Source organism: Lissotriton helveticus, chromosome 5_1 (genome assembly GCF_964261635.1).
Source record: "Lissotriton helveticus chromosome 5_1, aLisHel1.1, whole genome shotgun sequence".
NCBI lineage: Eukaryota > Metazoa > Chordata > Amphibia > Caudata > Salamandridae > Lissotriton > Lissotriton helveticus.
Window position 1 is genome coordinate 1699463722 of NC_136065.1, and position 16309 is coordinate 1699480030.

Genomic DNA, 16309 nt, shown 5'->3' on the forward strand with positions numbered 1-16309 from the left:
AATGGGGGTTAATGGATGGTTTCCTGGTTTGCACACAGTGAGAAAAGCGAGGTTGGGATTGCCAGAGGACACCAACTGACTGCTAGGTGGGCGTTTGCAACGTGTTGATTGGTGAATGGCTGGCCTTAGGGGATAGCACAGGGAGCGGGAAAGTAATGGATAAGTATGCTATGAAAAGTGTGGATATCTAAACAGTAAAAGCCAGATGAGATGCACAGGGGTTGTAAACATATGAGGATTGTTATGGGTGAGAGGGTTCGATGTATAGGGTGTTGCGTGGAGCGAGTTTTAGTCATGAGTAGATTAACAAGGACCCAAAAGGTGGGTGAGTAATTGGCTTAAATGATTCATGGTAAAGAGTTGAGAGGGGAGAAGAAAGAGTTAAGCAGACAGATGCATCATGCGTCCTTACGGTAAAGAGCAAGGCTGGGATGGGGGTGCAACGTTTGATGTGGATCATGGCCAAGACGCTGGGCAGGTGACCTTCACGAGCGCCAGCAAAAAATAATCTATAAAGAAACAAAAGAGCGAGGTCAAAGGTGAACAATATTTCACACGCCTAGGAAGAGGTGTGTGAACAGAGGATGAACTAATGCATCTACCACAACACATGTAGAAACAATGCGCGCCTGAGGACAGCCCTACATAGTTGTGTGAACACAAAGGTAGTGCTGCCCTGATGTACACTCTGCAGCCAGGCACAATCACACATAATATACTTCTGAGAAAAGACATTGGTTGGAAGAACCACAAGTGTCCAATGAGGTTACCTGTGGATGCCCTGGACCTTACGTTTCACATCCAAATCAGGGGTCTTCAACCTTTTCTGTAGTGAGAGCTACTTCTGCTCAAAGAAGGTCTTCCTGAGCTACTAGCAAACTTTATAACTGTAAAATAGTGACTACTCTATAAGCACCCTAAGCATGGTTATCAGTTGTTGCCACCCAAGTATTCCTGGTGCGGTTACCATCAGAAATGCCAGAAAACATTCATCAATATAAAACGCCTCCACCTGACTTATAAAGTAACATTCTGTATATAAATACAGCAGTAGGTCTCCCAGCTCAGCTTGAATTATTATTCATCAGTTTCTGAAAGTGCACTTCTTTCTATCAAATACCACTTTCCACTGTGGGCAAACAAACTCAATTTAACAGAAGAAAATCCATTTTTGAAAACAAAAACTGCCTTTAAAATATCAGTTTTCAGATTTTAGGAAATGCACGGTACCAAAAAATCAGCTTTTCATTTTCATCAAGTACTTCCATGTACAAATGCCTCATATGGACAGGCTACTTTGAATACCCAGGCAGTCTTGTGCCACAGATGCTTACACAAACAAATGATGGACGGAATGCTGAATGAATCATACAATCACCCCCAGTCAAGAGATCTGGGTTAAATCCATCGTTATTTTGCTCACCATCCCAGCCCAGTTTAGATCCAGCCATATGCAAATCAGTCTTGACCCTGTGCCTCATGGGAACAGTGCAGACCGAACTGCCAAGCCAGGTCCTCCCTGAACAAGAAACGAGCATCCTGGGGCTGGTTTCAGGGTATGTCACCCTTCATCAGCCAGGCTAGCTTGAATCCAGTGGCACAGTGAGCAAGGGACCCACGTCTGGGCATACCCATCCCACTTAGGGTGAAAAGTGCTACGCAAACAAATGATGGACGGAATGCAGAATGAATCATACATTCAACCCCAGTCAAGAGAACTGGGTTAAATCCATCGTTCTTTTGCTCACCAGGCCACCCCAGTTTAGACCCAGCCATATGCAAATCAGTCTTGACCCTGTGGCTCATGGGAACAGTCCAGACCGGACTGCCAAGCCAGGTCCCCCCTGGACCAGAAACATGGATGTCTGTATTATGCCAATAATGCCCACCATTATACTAGGGCCACAGTTGGGCCAAGACTTGACACCATAAGGGTCAAGGCAGAGACCATATATCAGCCATGACCATTATTACGCCAGGAATACTTAAATGTAGGTCAGTCATTCTCCCAGGATGTAAATGATGGCTGCCAGTATAACACAACTAGACCAAAAATACCCCAAATAGTCAAGGATGACCATTATTATGCCATTGGCACTAATATGCCAGGAATGGGCACAATTATGTCAGAGATAACACCCTTATGATGGGGGCTAGCATAGACATTTGGTGGTCCTTGACACCGGGCGTAGCTTTCAAGAAGCAATAGTGTTTATTAGGGACGCACATAAATGCTGATGAGGCTCTTCATTTTCTGTGGTCTGAATCATGCCCTGTTCTCCTCAGGTCTTGAGCTGGTTATACACTCAACTGACACATTTTCACTCTGACTCCTGCAGTCCAACACTTTGGTGGGTCAGCACTCATTACTGCTCAGGCTACTACTATCGTACTTCTTTTATGGTCCACTGGTCACACACACGTTGTGACTGATAAAGCAGGGATGGGCAATCTCATTGTGGCTTAGTTATATTGAGATTACATACAGACTGTCAAGTGGCAGGCCCTATAGGCCGGATCTTTGTGTGTTTGAGTGTTTAGTATAAGTTACTGCCATAGGTTTGGCTGGCTGTCACTCTTAGGATCTTGAGATCAGCGGTGCTGTCTTTTTTAATAGGCGCCTACTCTCCGAATTTGATACTGGGCTTGGCTTCATCTCTGAGAGCTACTTTGAAGGTACTGGCGAGCTACCAGTAGCTCCTGTGCTACTCGTTGGAGACCCCTGATCCAAATAATGCAACTAACAGATTTTGCTCCAAGACCACAGCCTTTTCTCCACTTCAATGGGATGACATCAAATCTGGGATGGTTTTTCAACAGGCTCAACTTGTATCTCTTGAATCACAGAGAGGTACCTACTAGTTAAGGCTTAATGACAGCAAAATTGAAATTATTACCTCAGGTTCTCTCCATATTCTTTATTCGTACTCTACACTTTTTTGAGTACGTGTACAAATTAAACGGGTGGAGAGAACCCCTGTTACATGCCGATGCCAGCGGATTACACGGGTGCCCTGAAGAATGGTTCCATCAGATACTTCCCTACATTCCAGGCATGGTCATGTTGCTCTTGCGGGAGACTTGGTAACCCTCAGGATATTATTTACTCCTTCAGTCACTCTATTAAATTGGACAGAGACGGTATTCAATTGAACTTTGGTAGAAGGTTATTTCACTCTCTGAAGTTCACTTCATTATTTATTTATTTATTATTATTATTTATTAATACAATTTGTAGAGCGCATACGTTTGCCCGTGGGCGTCTTGGCGCTAAGATTACTATGACGAGTCTCTGGGTGTTAAAAGCATTGAGGCAAGAGGGTACTTACTGGTTAAACAACCATGTCTTCACCAGTTTCCTAAACTGGAGCAGAGATTGCGCAGTTCGAATGGTTAACGGGAGCGAATTCCAGAGTCTGGCTGCAGACACTGTGAAACGCCTGTCTCCCCAGGTAACTGTTCTGGTGCGTGGTACTGCCAACTGTTGTAATTGCATCGATCTCAGTTGTCTAGTCGGGCAGTAGATGGAAAGCTGCTCTTGCAGGAATCTTGGGCCTAAGTTATGAGTAGCTTTAAAGGTTAAACAGAGTGATTTGAATTTAATGCGGTTTTTAATTGTCAGCCAGTGGTAGCTCCTAATAATGTGACTGGCTGATTTAAATTTTGGAGTCCTTGATAGTAGTCTGGCGGCCGCATTTTGGATCATTTGAAGTTTGGAAATAACCCGGGATTGTGCATTGGCGATTAAGCCATTACAGTAGTCCAAAGAGGAGAGCACTAGTGTGCTCACTACTGTTTTTCCCGCACAATCAGAAAGAAATGGGATTATTTTCCTTATGAGTTTGAGTTTGTGATAGGCATTAGCTACTGTCTGGTTGGCATGTGCTGCAAAATTAAGTTTCTCATCAAAAACTATACCCAGGTTTCTGACCTTAACTGACGGTGTAGGTAGAGTTCCCAACGATGTGGGCCACCATTCAGGGGACCATTGCGGAGTGATCTTGCCGAAAATGATTACCTCCGTCTTTTCAGAGTTTAGCCTCAAGCAGTTGGCCTGCATCCAGTTTTTAATGGCCAGCATACCCTCTTGAAACAGTGCCGCTACCTGATCCCCATCGTTATTGATAGCAAGCACCAGCTGGGTGTCGTCAGCGTAGGAGGTAAGGCTCATGTGATAGGATTTAATCACTCTCGCCAGGTCCAACACGTAGATATTAAACAGTGTTGGACTTAGCGATGAGCCCTGGGGAACTCCGCAAGGTAAGGCAAGCTCTGGTGACTTGAAAGGTCCCAGCATAACTGCTTGAGTTCTGCTCGAAAGGAACGAGGTGAGCAGTTCCTTAGCACTGGATCGGATGCCCAAATTTCCGACACGGTCAATCAGGATGGAATGATTGACCGTGTCGAAGGCGGCCGATAAGTCCAGCATTATAAGGACGGCTGTCCCTCCATGATCTCTGATTGTTCTAATGTCATCTGCCGCTTTGATGAGAGCCGTCTCAGTGCCGTGGAGCTTCCGAAACCCGAACTGCGTGTCATCCAGCAGTTTATTTTGCTCAAGATAATCAGCCAGCTGAGTGTTCATTACCCTTTCAAGCACTTTGGCGAGAAATGGGAGGCTGGCGATGGGTCTATAGTTTTTCAACAGCTCTTTGTCTAAAGATGTTTTTTTAAGGAGCGGTTTTAAAAGAGTGTTTTTTAGCATGTTCGGGTATCTCCCTGACCTGAGGATTATATTGCTCACTTGCGTGATGGTGGTACAGACAATATCAATCACTGGTAAATAGACTTTAGGAGGGCAAGGATCTAGGGCAGAGCCTGTCTTTATGGATCTCATGATATCCCTGATTTGGTTCTCCTCTACTCCTTTGAATTGGGACAGTGAGCAAGTGGGAGGACTAATATGGGTGACTAGTGAGGCAGGAGTGTCTTTAATTGAGAACTCAGAATAAATATCGTTGACTTTGGTGAAGAAGAAATCGGCCAAGGAGTCACACAGAGCCTGCGATGGAGAGGGGGTTATGTCTATAAACTTCCCGGCCAATTGCTTCACCACCTCAAATAGTTGTTTGCTGGAGTTTTTAGAGGAATCAATTTGATCCCCGAAAAACTTCTTCTTAGATTCAATGATCAATTTTTTATAGATAAGCTGAGTATCTTTATATCGCGTTTTACTATTTTGATCGTAGGATCTTCGCCAGTGCCTTTTGTGCCTACGGCATTCTTGTTTTTTTCTCCTGAGTTCTTCTGTGAACCAGGGGGACGATGGTGTCTTTCTATTACTAGATATGGTCTTAAATGGAACTAGTAGGTTCATGGCATTCCCTATCCACTCAGTAAATTGTTTGGCGGCTAGATTGGGGTCCGTGGATATAACAGGGCAGGACTTAATCAACAACTCGGCCAAAGCTATATTGTCATTGTCTTTCCATACTCTGAAAGGTTCTTGAGTGTTATGTATCTGTTTCATTGGGGGAGAAGCAATGATAGGTAGGGTACAAAGAATGACAAAATGGTCAGACCAAGTTAGAGGTAGAGTGTCCTGGACGGTGATACCCTGTATATTAGAAAAGATACAGTCCAACGTATGGCCAGCCTCATGTGTTGGGCCATTGACGAGCTGAACTAATCCCAAACTTGCTAGGTCTCCAATTAATGCTTGGGAATCAGCATCCTCCTGTTTCTCTAAATGAAAGTTCAGATCTCCCAGCACTAAGAAAGAATCCTCAGTCACCAAGGATTCAATCAATGAATTAAGATTGGCCAGGAAAGCAGAACGTGGGCCGGGCGGTCTGTACATCAGTACTCCCTTAAGGCTGTATGAAGGCGTCATCCTAATAGCAAATTGAAACGCTTCACAGCATTTGGACAAAATGGGAAATATTCTAACTGAGAAGCCGTGTCTCGTGATAACCGCTAGTCCTTCTCCTTTCTTACCCTGACTATCGAGTCGGTGTATTGTATATCCCTGTGGGATAGCAACTACCAAGTCTGGGTCAGATTCTGCATCCATCCATGTTTCAGTAATGAATAGCATATCTATATTGTTATCTACAATCAGATCATGAATTTCCTGCCTATGTTTTCCTAAAGATCTGACATTAATGAGTGCAATGGCATTATTTCTCATTTTGTTATTTGAACGTTGTTTGGTTCGAGCTATATTAGTGATGAATGGTAAAGGAGACATACAACCGGGGCAAGTGGTGATTCCGGTTTGAGAGATGTACTCCGGATTATATCGAGGACAGATGTTGCATGGGACTGACCTAAGGTGTAACAGATCATTGCCAGAATAAGATAAATAACTGGCTATCCCGTCTGAGCCAGGGGTCCTGGCCCTCGGCCCGGCGCGGACGGGTGCAGACGGGCTTGCCTTTGGCGCGCCGCCGGCGCGCCCGCTGCGCCCGCCCGCTGCGCAGACGGGAAGACATCTTCCTTATATCCGGTGTAGAGGAGGGCAGGAAGCGGCCAACAACTCGACCGCCACCCTTTCCCCCACCCAGTATGGCGGCAGTGCTCAGTGTTTCCCCAGCGTCAGCACGTAATCTGCTGCGCTGTGGGATACGATGTGGCAGGGACAAGCTGAATGCCTCAGAGGTAAATAAAATACAAATAATTGGCGCAAAGTAAATATTAAAGCACACGTTTTAAAACTAGCTAACCTCCGGCTTTCCGCCTCAGAGGTGACTCGAACTGTTAATCAACCCGCTTCTACTAGGCGGTGATTTAAATACCTTTGGGAGGGCGGAAGCGGCCGCCACCCTTTCCCCCACCCAGTATGGCGGCAGTGCTCAGTGTTTCCCCAGCGTCAGCACGTAATCTGCTGCGCTGTGGGATACGATGTGGCAGGGACAAGCTGAATGCCTCAGAGGTAAATAAAATACTAATAATTGGAGCAAAGTAAATATTAAAGCACACGTTTTAAAACTAGCTAACCTCCGGCTTTCCGCCTCAGAGGTGACTCGAACTGTTAATCAACCCGCTTCTACTAGGCGGTGATTTAAATACCTTGGGGAGGGCGGAAGCGGCCAACAACTCGACCGCCACCCTTTCCCCCACCCAGTATGGCGGCAGTGCTCAGTGTTTCCCCAGCGTCAGCACGTAATCTGCTGCGCTGTGGGATATGATGTGGCAGGGACAAGCTGAATGCCTCAGAGGTAAATAAAATACAAATAATTGGCGCAAAGTAAATATTAAAGCACACGTTTTAAAACTAGCTAACCTCCGGCTTTCCGCCTCAGAGGTGACTCGAACTGTTAATCAACCCGCTTCTACTAGGCGGTGATTTAAATACCTTTGGGAGGGCGGAAGCTTCCGAATACAGGCCCGGGTTCACTGTAAAATAGCTTTAAAGAGCCTGCGTTCCAAAACCCAAAAGATAAATCCAGCGCTACAGTCCTAATCAGGCACCATGCGTCAGGTGGCAGTTTACTTTCCTGTGCTGCAACAATATTGTGGGACTCCTTGCCATGATGATGGACTTTTCAGACTCTCTCCTGGACAAATGCTTGGTTTTGAAGACTTAATGCTTTGAAGCATGAATTATAGAAGATTCAAACACACACACATACACACAGCCAACATACAGCAGAAAACCACTGCACACATGGACACAGGCTATGGTCCTAGAACAACAGCCTCTGTTCTCCTGGCAACATGGTAATATACAACCCGACAGGGGCCTTCATGGCGATCAATAGGTATTAGCGTGGCTGGCCTCTCCACAGTACTTGCTCACACTCATATGATACTTCACCTTGAGGATGTAAAGAGTGAGCCATTCACGCCTCCAAAGGTGGACAGGGCGACTGATATGGGCATGATCCAAGCCATGACACCAAGCAGTTTCTCACCAAAGGTCTGGAAGAGAGGGAAAGGAGACAGACATGAGAGTGGCATTGTGGACAAAAAAAGGAAGAGAAAAATAGTACAGAGATCAAATGAAGATGGAAGTTACACAAGAAGAGGACAAGTAGCAACACGTGTGAAAGGAAGGCCCCCAGACAGCAAAGGTGAAAGTGGCTTGATAAGAGAAGAGAGAAAGGAGTTTAAAAAGGGGAGCAAAGTTAGAAGAGAGAGGGAAGAAGATTGGAGAAGAAGAAAGAGAGCAAACAGGCCAAAGGACATTTGAAAGAGGTGAAGAAGGAGGGAAGATGAACCAGGTAGGTTAAAAGAGTAGAAAGAACGAATGATCTCAGAACCAGAGAGTAGTCATGCCAAATATGATCCACAGTTCAAAAGAAGGAACAGGCAGGAAAAATGCAAAGATCTTATTAAAGACATCTCTAGTTAATTATTCTATTTTTCGCCTGCACAGTGAGGTAAGGAAACTCAACAGTTCTTTTCCGTGCAACTCTTGATGATTCTCGTGTCACCCACACTTCATGGGAGGAGCAAAGTTGGGAAAGTTTAGAATTATCTAACTAGCAGTGAGGACAATTATGGAACAGGCGCCTTAGAGTGAATATGGGAATTGTTCCCAAAGGAGCTGTGCCGCACTTCTGCCCTCGTCTTCTAGAAAGACTTTTTAAGAAAACAGTTGTGCCCAAAGAAAAACTGCCAGTAACCTACAAAGGGGGTATTGATTCCTAAGTCCTTATTTACTTGTCAATAACTCTCACTGATCACCAATCTCCTACTCTAGTTTATTACCCTGTGTCCCCTACATCCAACTTCACCCAGGACTGTGTAAAATAATAATTGTTTCATACCCACTTCCACCCTAAAAGCGAATTACTGTCAACCTGCTGCTGAACAGTATCTTAAGTGGTAACCAAAGGTTTTTTAAAATACTATAGTTGTGTTATATCCTACCCCTCTGACCACTCCGTCTACAACCGCTTGCTTCTTTGCATGGCCAATGTGAAACGCAGGATGCAGTTTGGTGATGCTACCATGGTCTGTCTATAGTAAAGCATCAGACATTCATATCCTATCTTCTCCTCCCTCAGGAGACATATCTACAAATAAACGTTCTCCTCTTCTATCGGGTTCATCACTTCAGGATAAATGATTTGAGCTCATATGAATATCCAGCCTGATGCACAAGTAGCCTTGAAAGAGTCAGTCCTTGTAAGGCCACCCTCCGTACTCCCTACAGACATGCAATGCAGCTGGGATCTACTCAGTCTTCCACTCTTACTGACTCTGCGATGCTTTGAGACTGCCCATCTGCAAAGGTGTGCAGTAACTTGTACCTAGCCGAGGCCGCCTTACATCTAACTAGTCACTCTTCCCTCGCTACCTTAACCATTCATGCTTCCCCTTTCACCCACAAGTACTTTCTCCTCCCCTTCTTAACCCAACAGCTCCACTATGACAGCTTTGTTATTTTTGAAGCATCATTGGTGCAAGCTGAAAAATACTAGTGATGGAAAGGTGCGCCAAATCAAATTTTGCATGGCATTGTCTGACTAGCCATATTTTGGTTAGCTTCAGCATTCTAAAACACTGTCTGACAAGGAAGTCAACATTAAGGATGGTTTACATCTACGTTTGTGTTTTTATGTCCTATGGCCAGCTGTGAGTAGAGCGAGGATGGAGAAAGATGGCAGCTGCAAAACTTTAACTTTCAGCTTTTAAAATAGGAAAAACAATGACTGAAGTTGCATTAGAAAACATAAAATTGCTGGATGATTCTAGGGATGAGTGGGACTTCTTTATTCACGTTTCTCAGACGACTAAATCCACTTTTTCAAGAGACGCCACTTGTTGTCTAGAAACACCTTCCCTCTATCGTGTGAGCACGGAGAAAGCGGATGGTGTCCTGGGGTCTTGTTCCCCCCTTTCTTCACTTGCTTTCCCAAGCATGAGAGATCACTGGGATTGGTCTGAGCGGCCTGGTTTGCTGCTCGGACAGTGCCTGGGAGTCTGTGCGGTTTCTCCAACCCAGCTGTGCAACCAGGCTCGGGTTGGAGAAACCTAAGTGCTCATGTCTGTTTGGTTGGCCTAAGATGGCCGGCCAAGCTGACATGTGCGCTTACAAGTGCATCTACCACTCCTCCTCCCAGTCCCTGCCCTGTTAAGGATTGCCTACCCCACCCCGCTATAGACTTGCGTCGGCTGTCAGACAGAGAAAAATAAAATAATAATACAATTGTTTGACTCTGCTGGCTTTTAGCAGGGTGAGTGACGGTCCTCTGCCATTACAGAGGAGCTGCCAGTGTTCCCTGCCCCTGCATGGGGCACCCAGAGCCAGGAAGATGAAACCCTCAGGGGTGGGGAGGTTTTTCGGTAATCCCTGTGCAACTGATACGAAGGGGGGAGTAAGAGAGGCCTGCATTTCCAGATAAAGGGTAGAGGCCAGCATGCGCTGCATGCCAGCCCAAAGAGAAAAGACGAGCACTAGGGAAAATGCCAAGAAAAACAGGAGAAATTTGCAAGCCCATACCGAGAAATGAACACACAAAAACAACAACAGTTAACTGTTAAAAATATATTGGGTGGAACATACTAAGCTGCTAAACAGGGATAGTAGACGGTATGCGGCCTGGTTTGCTGATTCAAAAACGGTAAAAATAACATTACTCAATTCCTCAGGGGAGAAGTACGTGGAACGGAATACTTCCAAACCTACAAAGTTTTAGGTAGCATCCCCTGTTAGTCTGAGTTGCAGACCACTTGTTAGAAGTAGAAAGCAACAGGCCAGGTTTTCCCCCGAAAAAGAGGACCTAGTAAGCCACACAACACAGACGGAGCAGGAAAAAGAAGCAGCAGGGAAATTAAAGAGATGTAGGAGGTAGAGACAGCTATAGCATAGCACCATAGATGGCAGAGGAAGCAGTAGAGGATCATAAAGAGTAGGTAGCACAGCAGATGACACCATAAAGAACAAAGCAGAGAGGGGAGGTTGGAATGCACTTACCACAGCAACAGCATTGGAGGCCAACAGTTCTTCTGGCGACATGGCAGTAATATAAGCAATATTTGCAAAGACATACACAAATGTGACCAGTGGAATGGAGATAAAGATCGCCCGAGGTAGATTCCTGCAAAGAGGAAAAGGAAACGTCAGTACGAGTGGATGATAAACTGATAGTGGACAGGAGGGAAGGCTTAAAGCCAATCACAGGCAGATGAAGGTTGGTGTGACCAATATGACTCCGCCCCTGTTAGCACTTACGCTTTCAGAGATATGTATCTAAATAGGATTTACATCACTGGATGTAACGGATGTATGACGTTACAACGCATACTTTTACTCCGCATACCATTACAACGCGGTATTTACAACGAATACCGTTACAACGCATAGCGCTTTGGGGTGCTGGATAGTGGTAAGTATAATTTACTATTCTAACTCCAGTCCCCGTGGACCCTAGGGAAGGTGTTGGATAGTAAATTAAACTTACCTCTTATCCTAGAGCGCCCCCCAGCGCAATGCGTTGTAATGTCATGCGTTGTAATGCCCGCGTTGTAATGGTAGTGCGGAGTAAAAGTTGCGTCGTAACGGGTGTATACCGATGTAACATAAATCAAAATGACGCCTACCGACTATTCTTCAAAAGACCTATGATACTCTATTTGCAAGCTTTGGGATCAAGTGAATGAAGACTGGTAGAGATTTCCAAGGCTACTTAGAGGGGTTCGCTGCTATTGTGGCCTTTTAGGCCAGAATTGTTAAAGTAAAATGGAATAATACAAATTTGTTGACAAAGTGGTAATTCAGGCTTCGTGGCATACAGCCTCCTGTAATTTCTTTTATTTTTGGTTAAGCCCACTGAACAAAAGATGAACAGAAAGTCAATAACTAGTGGAGGTCGAGTTTTTCTGGTGGTGGTATCTCATAGTCAGGCCTGGCAGGCTTATTAGTCCTGTCCCTCTCAAGTGGCCAGCCATGGGCATGATCTTTTTGGTGTTCTGGGTTTCCTGAATTGCCGCTGCTAGGGTTAAGCTATTTCTTACCACCGGGAGTTCAGCAAAAGTACTGCAGGCCTAAGTAAACTTCTGCCAACCAGTCAGTCCCCCAAAAGCCTGAAAGGCGGAACAAGGTATGAGTTCTTAAGCCAGAGAAACTCTAGAACTCCGCCTGATACAAATTAGAAGTTATATTCTAACATTGATCCTAAACCGCCTCATTAAGGCTAGCACTACAGACGTTTGACTCCTGGGCTCACTGGCTCCCATGCCAGTCTCATACTGCAAGCTTTTTATCTGGCGCACTCAGTCTCACAGTGAGTTATTTTTATAGGACTACTCTTCTGCTAAGTGCAACCTTTTGTGCTGCAGAAATATGAAAGGTTATGTCATATCGAACATCCCTTTGGCCCACTAGTCTCTGCATTCTTATTTTCTTGAGCTGCCTCTTCATGGGCCATCGTGTTGATATAATGCACTATTGTGATCACCTATTTTACCACTATCCCTAGTATGTGCTACGCTATTTTGCAGTAATTTATGGGACGCCAAATTGCCATTCATTGGTCGGCTATCTTATTTTCCACGTGTGGCCTCTATAATTTGAAAGAATGCTCTTGATGTAGCCTTCAAGCTGAACAAGCTTCTCCAGAAGGGCTTCCTAAATGGGGACAATACTATGAAATCTCAAAGGAGGAGAACCTCTTCTAGATGAGGTCTCGCCAATGAAATCAGTTTTACTGTCACTTACTTGTGAGGGTCAACCAGCTCTTCTGTGACATAGTTCAAGAAGTTCCAGCCGCCATATGCAAAAGAGCCCTGCAGGAAGGCAAGCGCAATCAGCCCAATGTCTGGCTCCTGGAAATTTTCAAAAGCGTTTTTCGGCTCCAGCCAGAAATATTCCCCTGGAATGCAGCAAGATGCAGATGGAAGCAGCGAATTAGGGGCGGTGGCATAAAGATAAAGAGGTGAGAAAATGGGGCAGAGGGACAAGAATATTTAACCCAAGACAAACTTTCTTCTGGATGAGTTCAAGTGCAAAACACCCACCTTTCCCTTCTGCATAAGCATGAATACAAACAACAGCAAGTAGTTAGTATTCGCAAACTATATCCAAGTTACAGACTACAACGCCACCAATTCAAACCATTCTCAATAATCATGAATATAAAGCATTCAACCCACCTACGCTGTTAACACAAACCCAAAATACCCCTTTGCATAAGCCTGAATTCAACGAATCTAACTATTCCTGTGGGTCATGCTTAAGTAGAACACACACACCAGTTCTTGGTACAGCAAACTCACATGTCCATTATACACAAATCGAAGAATAACACTTTCTCTTCTGTGGGCACCCAAACACAGCACATCCACACGACTCTTCTGTGTAACCTGAAGTGTAAGACTGCCATCTATTACCTCTGTATATGTCCAATTAGAACACTTCCTATGAACAGACCAGAGTACAACACGGCCTCCTCCTCTCTTTTTACACAGGCTGAAGTGGGAGTCATGCGCCTGTGTATTGTACAAAAATCCAAGTAAATTAATCTGCAAGTTTCTTCCACTCTAGTTCCTATCCACTGGTCTCTTCTGTTTACTACCCCTTTTATATACAATCACCAGTAACTTATGCAGCAACCACTCTTCATCACTGCGCCAACAATACCTCCTGTGCCAGCAGAAGTACTCAGGGTAATTAATCCATCACATTCACATATTACTTCTGTATAAGTGCAGGTACAACCCAACATTTCTGAAGAAATCCAACACAGCCATCTTTCATTTCTGCCTGAGCCCAAATATGACCCACCTGCTTTTCCCCGCTACACAAGCTGAAGGACCACACAGCCATCTGCCTCTGCTACACGAGACACAGTACAACGCACCCATATGTTTCTTCAGCATAAGCCCAAATACAAGACATTGAGTATTATTGTCTGATTAAGGGTGTGTACAACACATCCACCTTATGGCCCTTCTGTGCAAGTAAAAGTACAGCATATCTTCTATGCAAGCCAAAGAGCAAAGCATTCACCTACCCTTCTTCGTAAGCACATATATTCTACCTGTCCTTTCTATGCACGGTGGTGCACAATACACTCAAGTATCTTCAGTGCAAACTTGCACCCAGCAGATTGCCTGTCCCCACAACATACGTCGAAGAACAGCACATCTGCCCTTCCCTTCTGCATATGTCCAAATAAGACATACATGAACCTATTTTGCATAGGAACTACACAACCATAAGTATATTTTAAGCATGTCAAAGTCCAACATATATGTATATCCCGTTTGCACATGTATCGTACATTATATTGACCACTCCCTCCTGGCAGGCAATAACGAGCAGGTATAAAAACTCAGCTTCACTCTGCTAGTTGTGAGTTCTCTAACAAAGTTGGCAGGTCTCAAACGCACCAGTGCCCCGAATTACTCAAGCAGGCCAGCGGGAGCTGTTCTTGACACTGTAGAGGGGACAGCTGAAAACGAATGCACTTTTACGACCCACAAGTTGAAATACTCTGTACCTTTGACTCTTCCCCCAAGTCCCTTTTCTGTCTCCGCTACCTCCTCTTGTGAGTGCACGTAACAACAAGACACCCCTCTCACCTTTGCAGATCTGTACTATGCCCATGATAATAATAAGTCCCAAGGCGAGCAGTTTGCCAGCAGTGAAGATGTCCTGCACCCTTGTCGCCCATCGCACACTGTAACAGTTCACCCACGTCAAAAGTACTGCAAAAAAGAGCAAAAAGTAACAGCATGAAACATAGTATGTTCAACTGACAGGTGCCTCGCGTATTCTGTCTAGTGAGGTATTGTCTGTTAAACAGGGAGCATTAAGAGTCAGACATGATAAAGTGGAGCTCTGCCCTTGTTCCCCTAAATCAGTATGCTCACACCATGAATGGTATTTTGCTAGTATATTCTTATTCACTATGCAATATCTGGCTACTATTTAATTATGTGTATCTGAATAAACTTAATTATTATAAACAGCTATGCAGATAATATGCAAATCAAGAGTAATGGTAGGTAAACCCTGATCACACATCTCTATCCAACTAGACTATTCCCTACCTAAAGAGAACCAACTAACATGCATGTCTGCATTAGTATTAGTATTAATTATGCAACAACAAGTATAGTTTCCGCGCATACTTATGCTATCATCATGTCAATAGTCAGAATTCACCCATTCAGCATCTCTCCCTGCAGCCGGTCCATGTATGTAACCCTGCCACTGCAGATTATGTACCTATATCACAAATGATATCTTGTGGAAAGAGGCGGGTTCACTCGTGGTCCTGCTTTACTAAAAAACCATGCACATAATGCTCTTTTACAGACGCATACAGAAACTAATGCTGTTTCTCCCTTCATCCTTCTACTTCCATCTCCCTTGAAGCTTTGTTTACAATATGCACACTATATACAGTTTAAACGGTATCAAAAACATACAATTTCGAAGTAGAAAATATGGTAATCAAGAACAGATTACTAACATTATCATTTAAATGATTAGTCCACTTTTCTAGATCCTAGTCCTATTAAATAAATGCCTTAGTGGTAAATGCAGGCATGTATACATGCAACAGGCCTGTCTTGCATAGCAAATCAATTAGTATTATGTGATAGCCTAGCCACACACGACAAGAACACATAAAGCAATATACCCTCAGAGGAACAAACTTTACAAAAAACAGCAGGTGCAGGACAGAAGTTCTAAATATGATAACAGAAAGTCTAAAATTCAGTGGTTGTTCTAGATGGGCACATAGACAGATTTAAGATATTGGGTGGATTCCTTTTTAGGTCTTGTCTTAGCAGCAGAGGCGCTGTCCGTAGGAGCTATCTCTCCGAGACATGCTGTATCTCCTCTGTGAGCTTTCAACATGCCCATCGATTGTCATTTGTTGGTTTGTGTGCCTTTCTAAAATCCTTACTTTTCATTTGTAAATTGAGGCTATTTGACCCTCCTTTTAGTGTGTGTCTCCCTCCAATGGCTATTGGCCCTGTTACATGCCTTATTTCGTTTCTTGTCATTTGAGTTAGTTACAGTGCACTATTTTTTTTCCAATTACTTTGGTTTGTGTGTTTAGAATGTTGTATCTGTAATTTGTTTCAATTCAGCTTTGTTTTATTTTTATTTGTCCAATCTGCATGTTTTTTGTAGGCACGGGGATAGCCGATGCTGAGATTCGAACCTGGTTCCCCGTCACAAAGTCCACACCTCTGTACGTTACACCACATCCTCTCAGACTGCTCGCTTGTTCTTTGTTTACAGGCAATGGGCACTAAAGAATGAGTCGTGGTTCGGGAATAGATAAGACATTATTCCTCAGTTGTTCACTGGCTCTGGCATTAGGTGCATAGACAGACTTCATGCGAAGCACTTAGTTGCTACAAGCCTCGCCTCCCTAGGCTGGGCGGCCTCCTGCTC

At 44.4% G+C, this 16309-nt stretch overlaps 1 protein-coding gene and 1 long non-coding RNA gene across 2 annotated transcripts in view; one reads left to right on the plus strand and one right to left on the minus strand.

The window, feature by feature from the left end:
- LOC144755759 (uncharacterized) overlaps positions 1-16195 on the plus strand; it is a 246395-nt gene extending 230200 nt beyond the window's left edge. Inside the window, exon 7 of the long non-coding RNA XR_013594965.1 lies at positions 16043-16195. This is a non-coding gene — a long non-coding RNA (uncharacterized LOC144755759). The remainder of the gene's footprint in view (positions 1-16042) is intronic.
- SLC7A8 (solute carrier family 7 member 8) overlaps positions 1-16309 on the minus strand; it is a 139203-nt gene that overhangs the window by 39523 nt on the left and 83371 nt on the right. The window contains exons 5-9 of the mRNA XM_078644976.1: positions 14476-14601; positions 12611-12764; positions 10868-10991; positions 7760-7863; positions 413-509 (exon numbers count right to left, since the gene is read on the minus strand). Coding sequence (XP_078501102.1) covers positions 413-509; positions 7760-7863; positions 10868-10991; positions 12611-12764; positions 14476-14601 — 605 coding nt within the window. The remainder of the gene's footprint in view (positions 1-412; positions 510-7759; positions 7864-10867; positions 10992-12610; positions 12765-14475; positions 14602-16309) is intronic.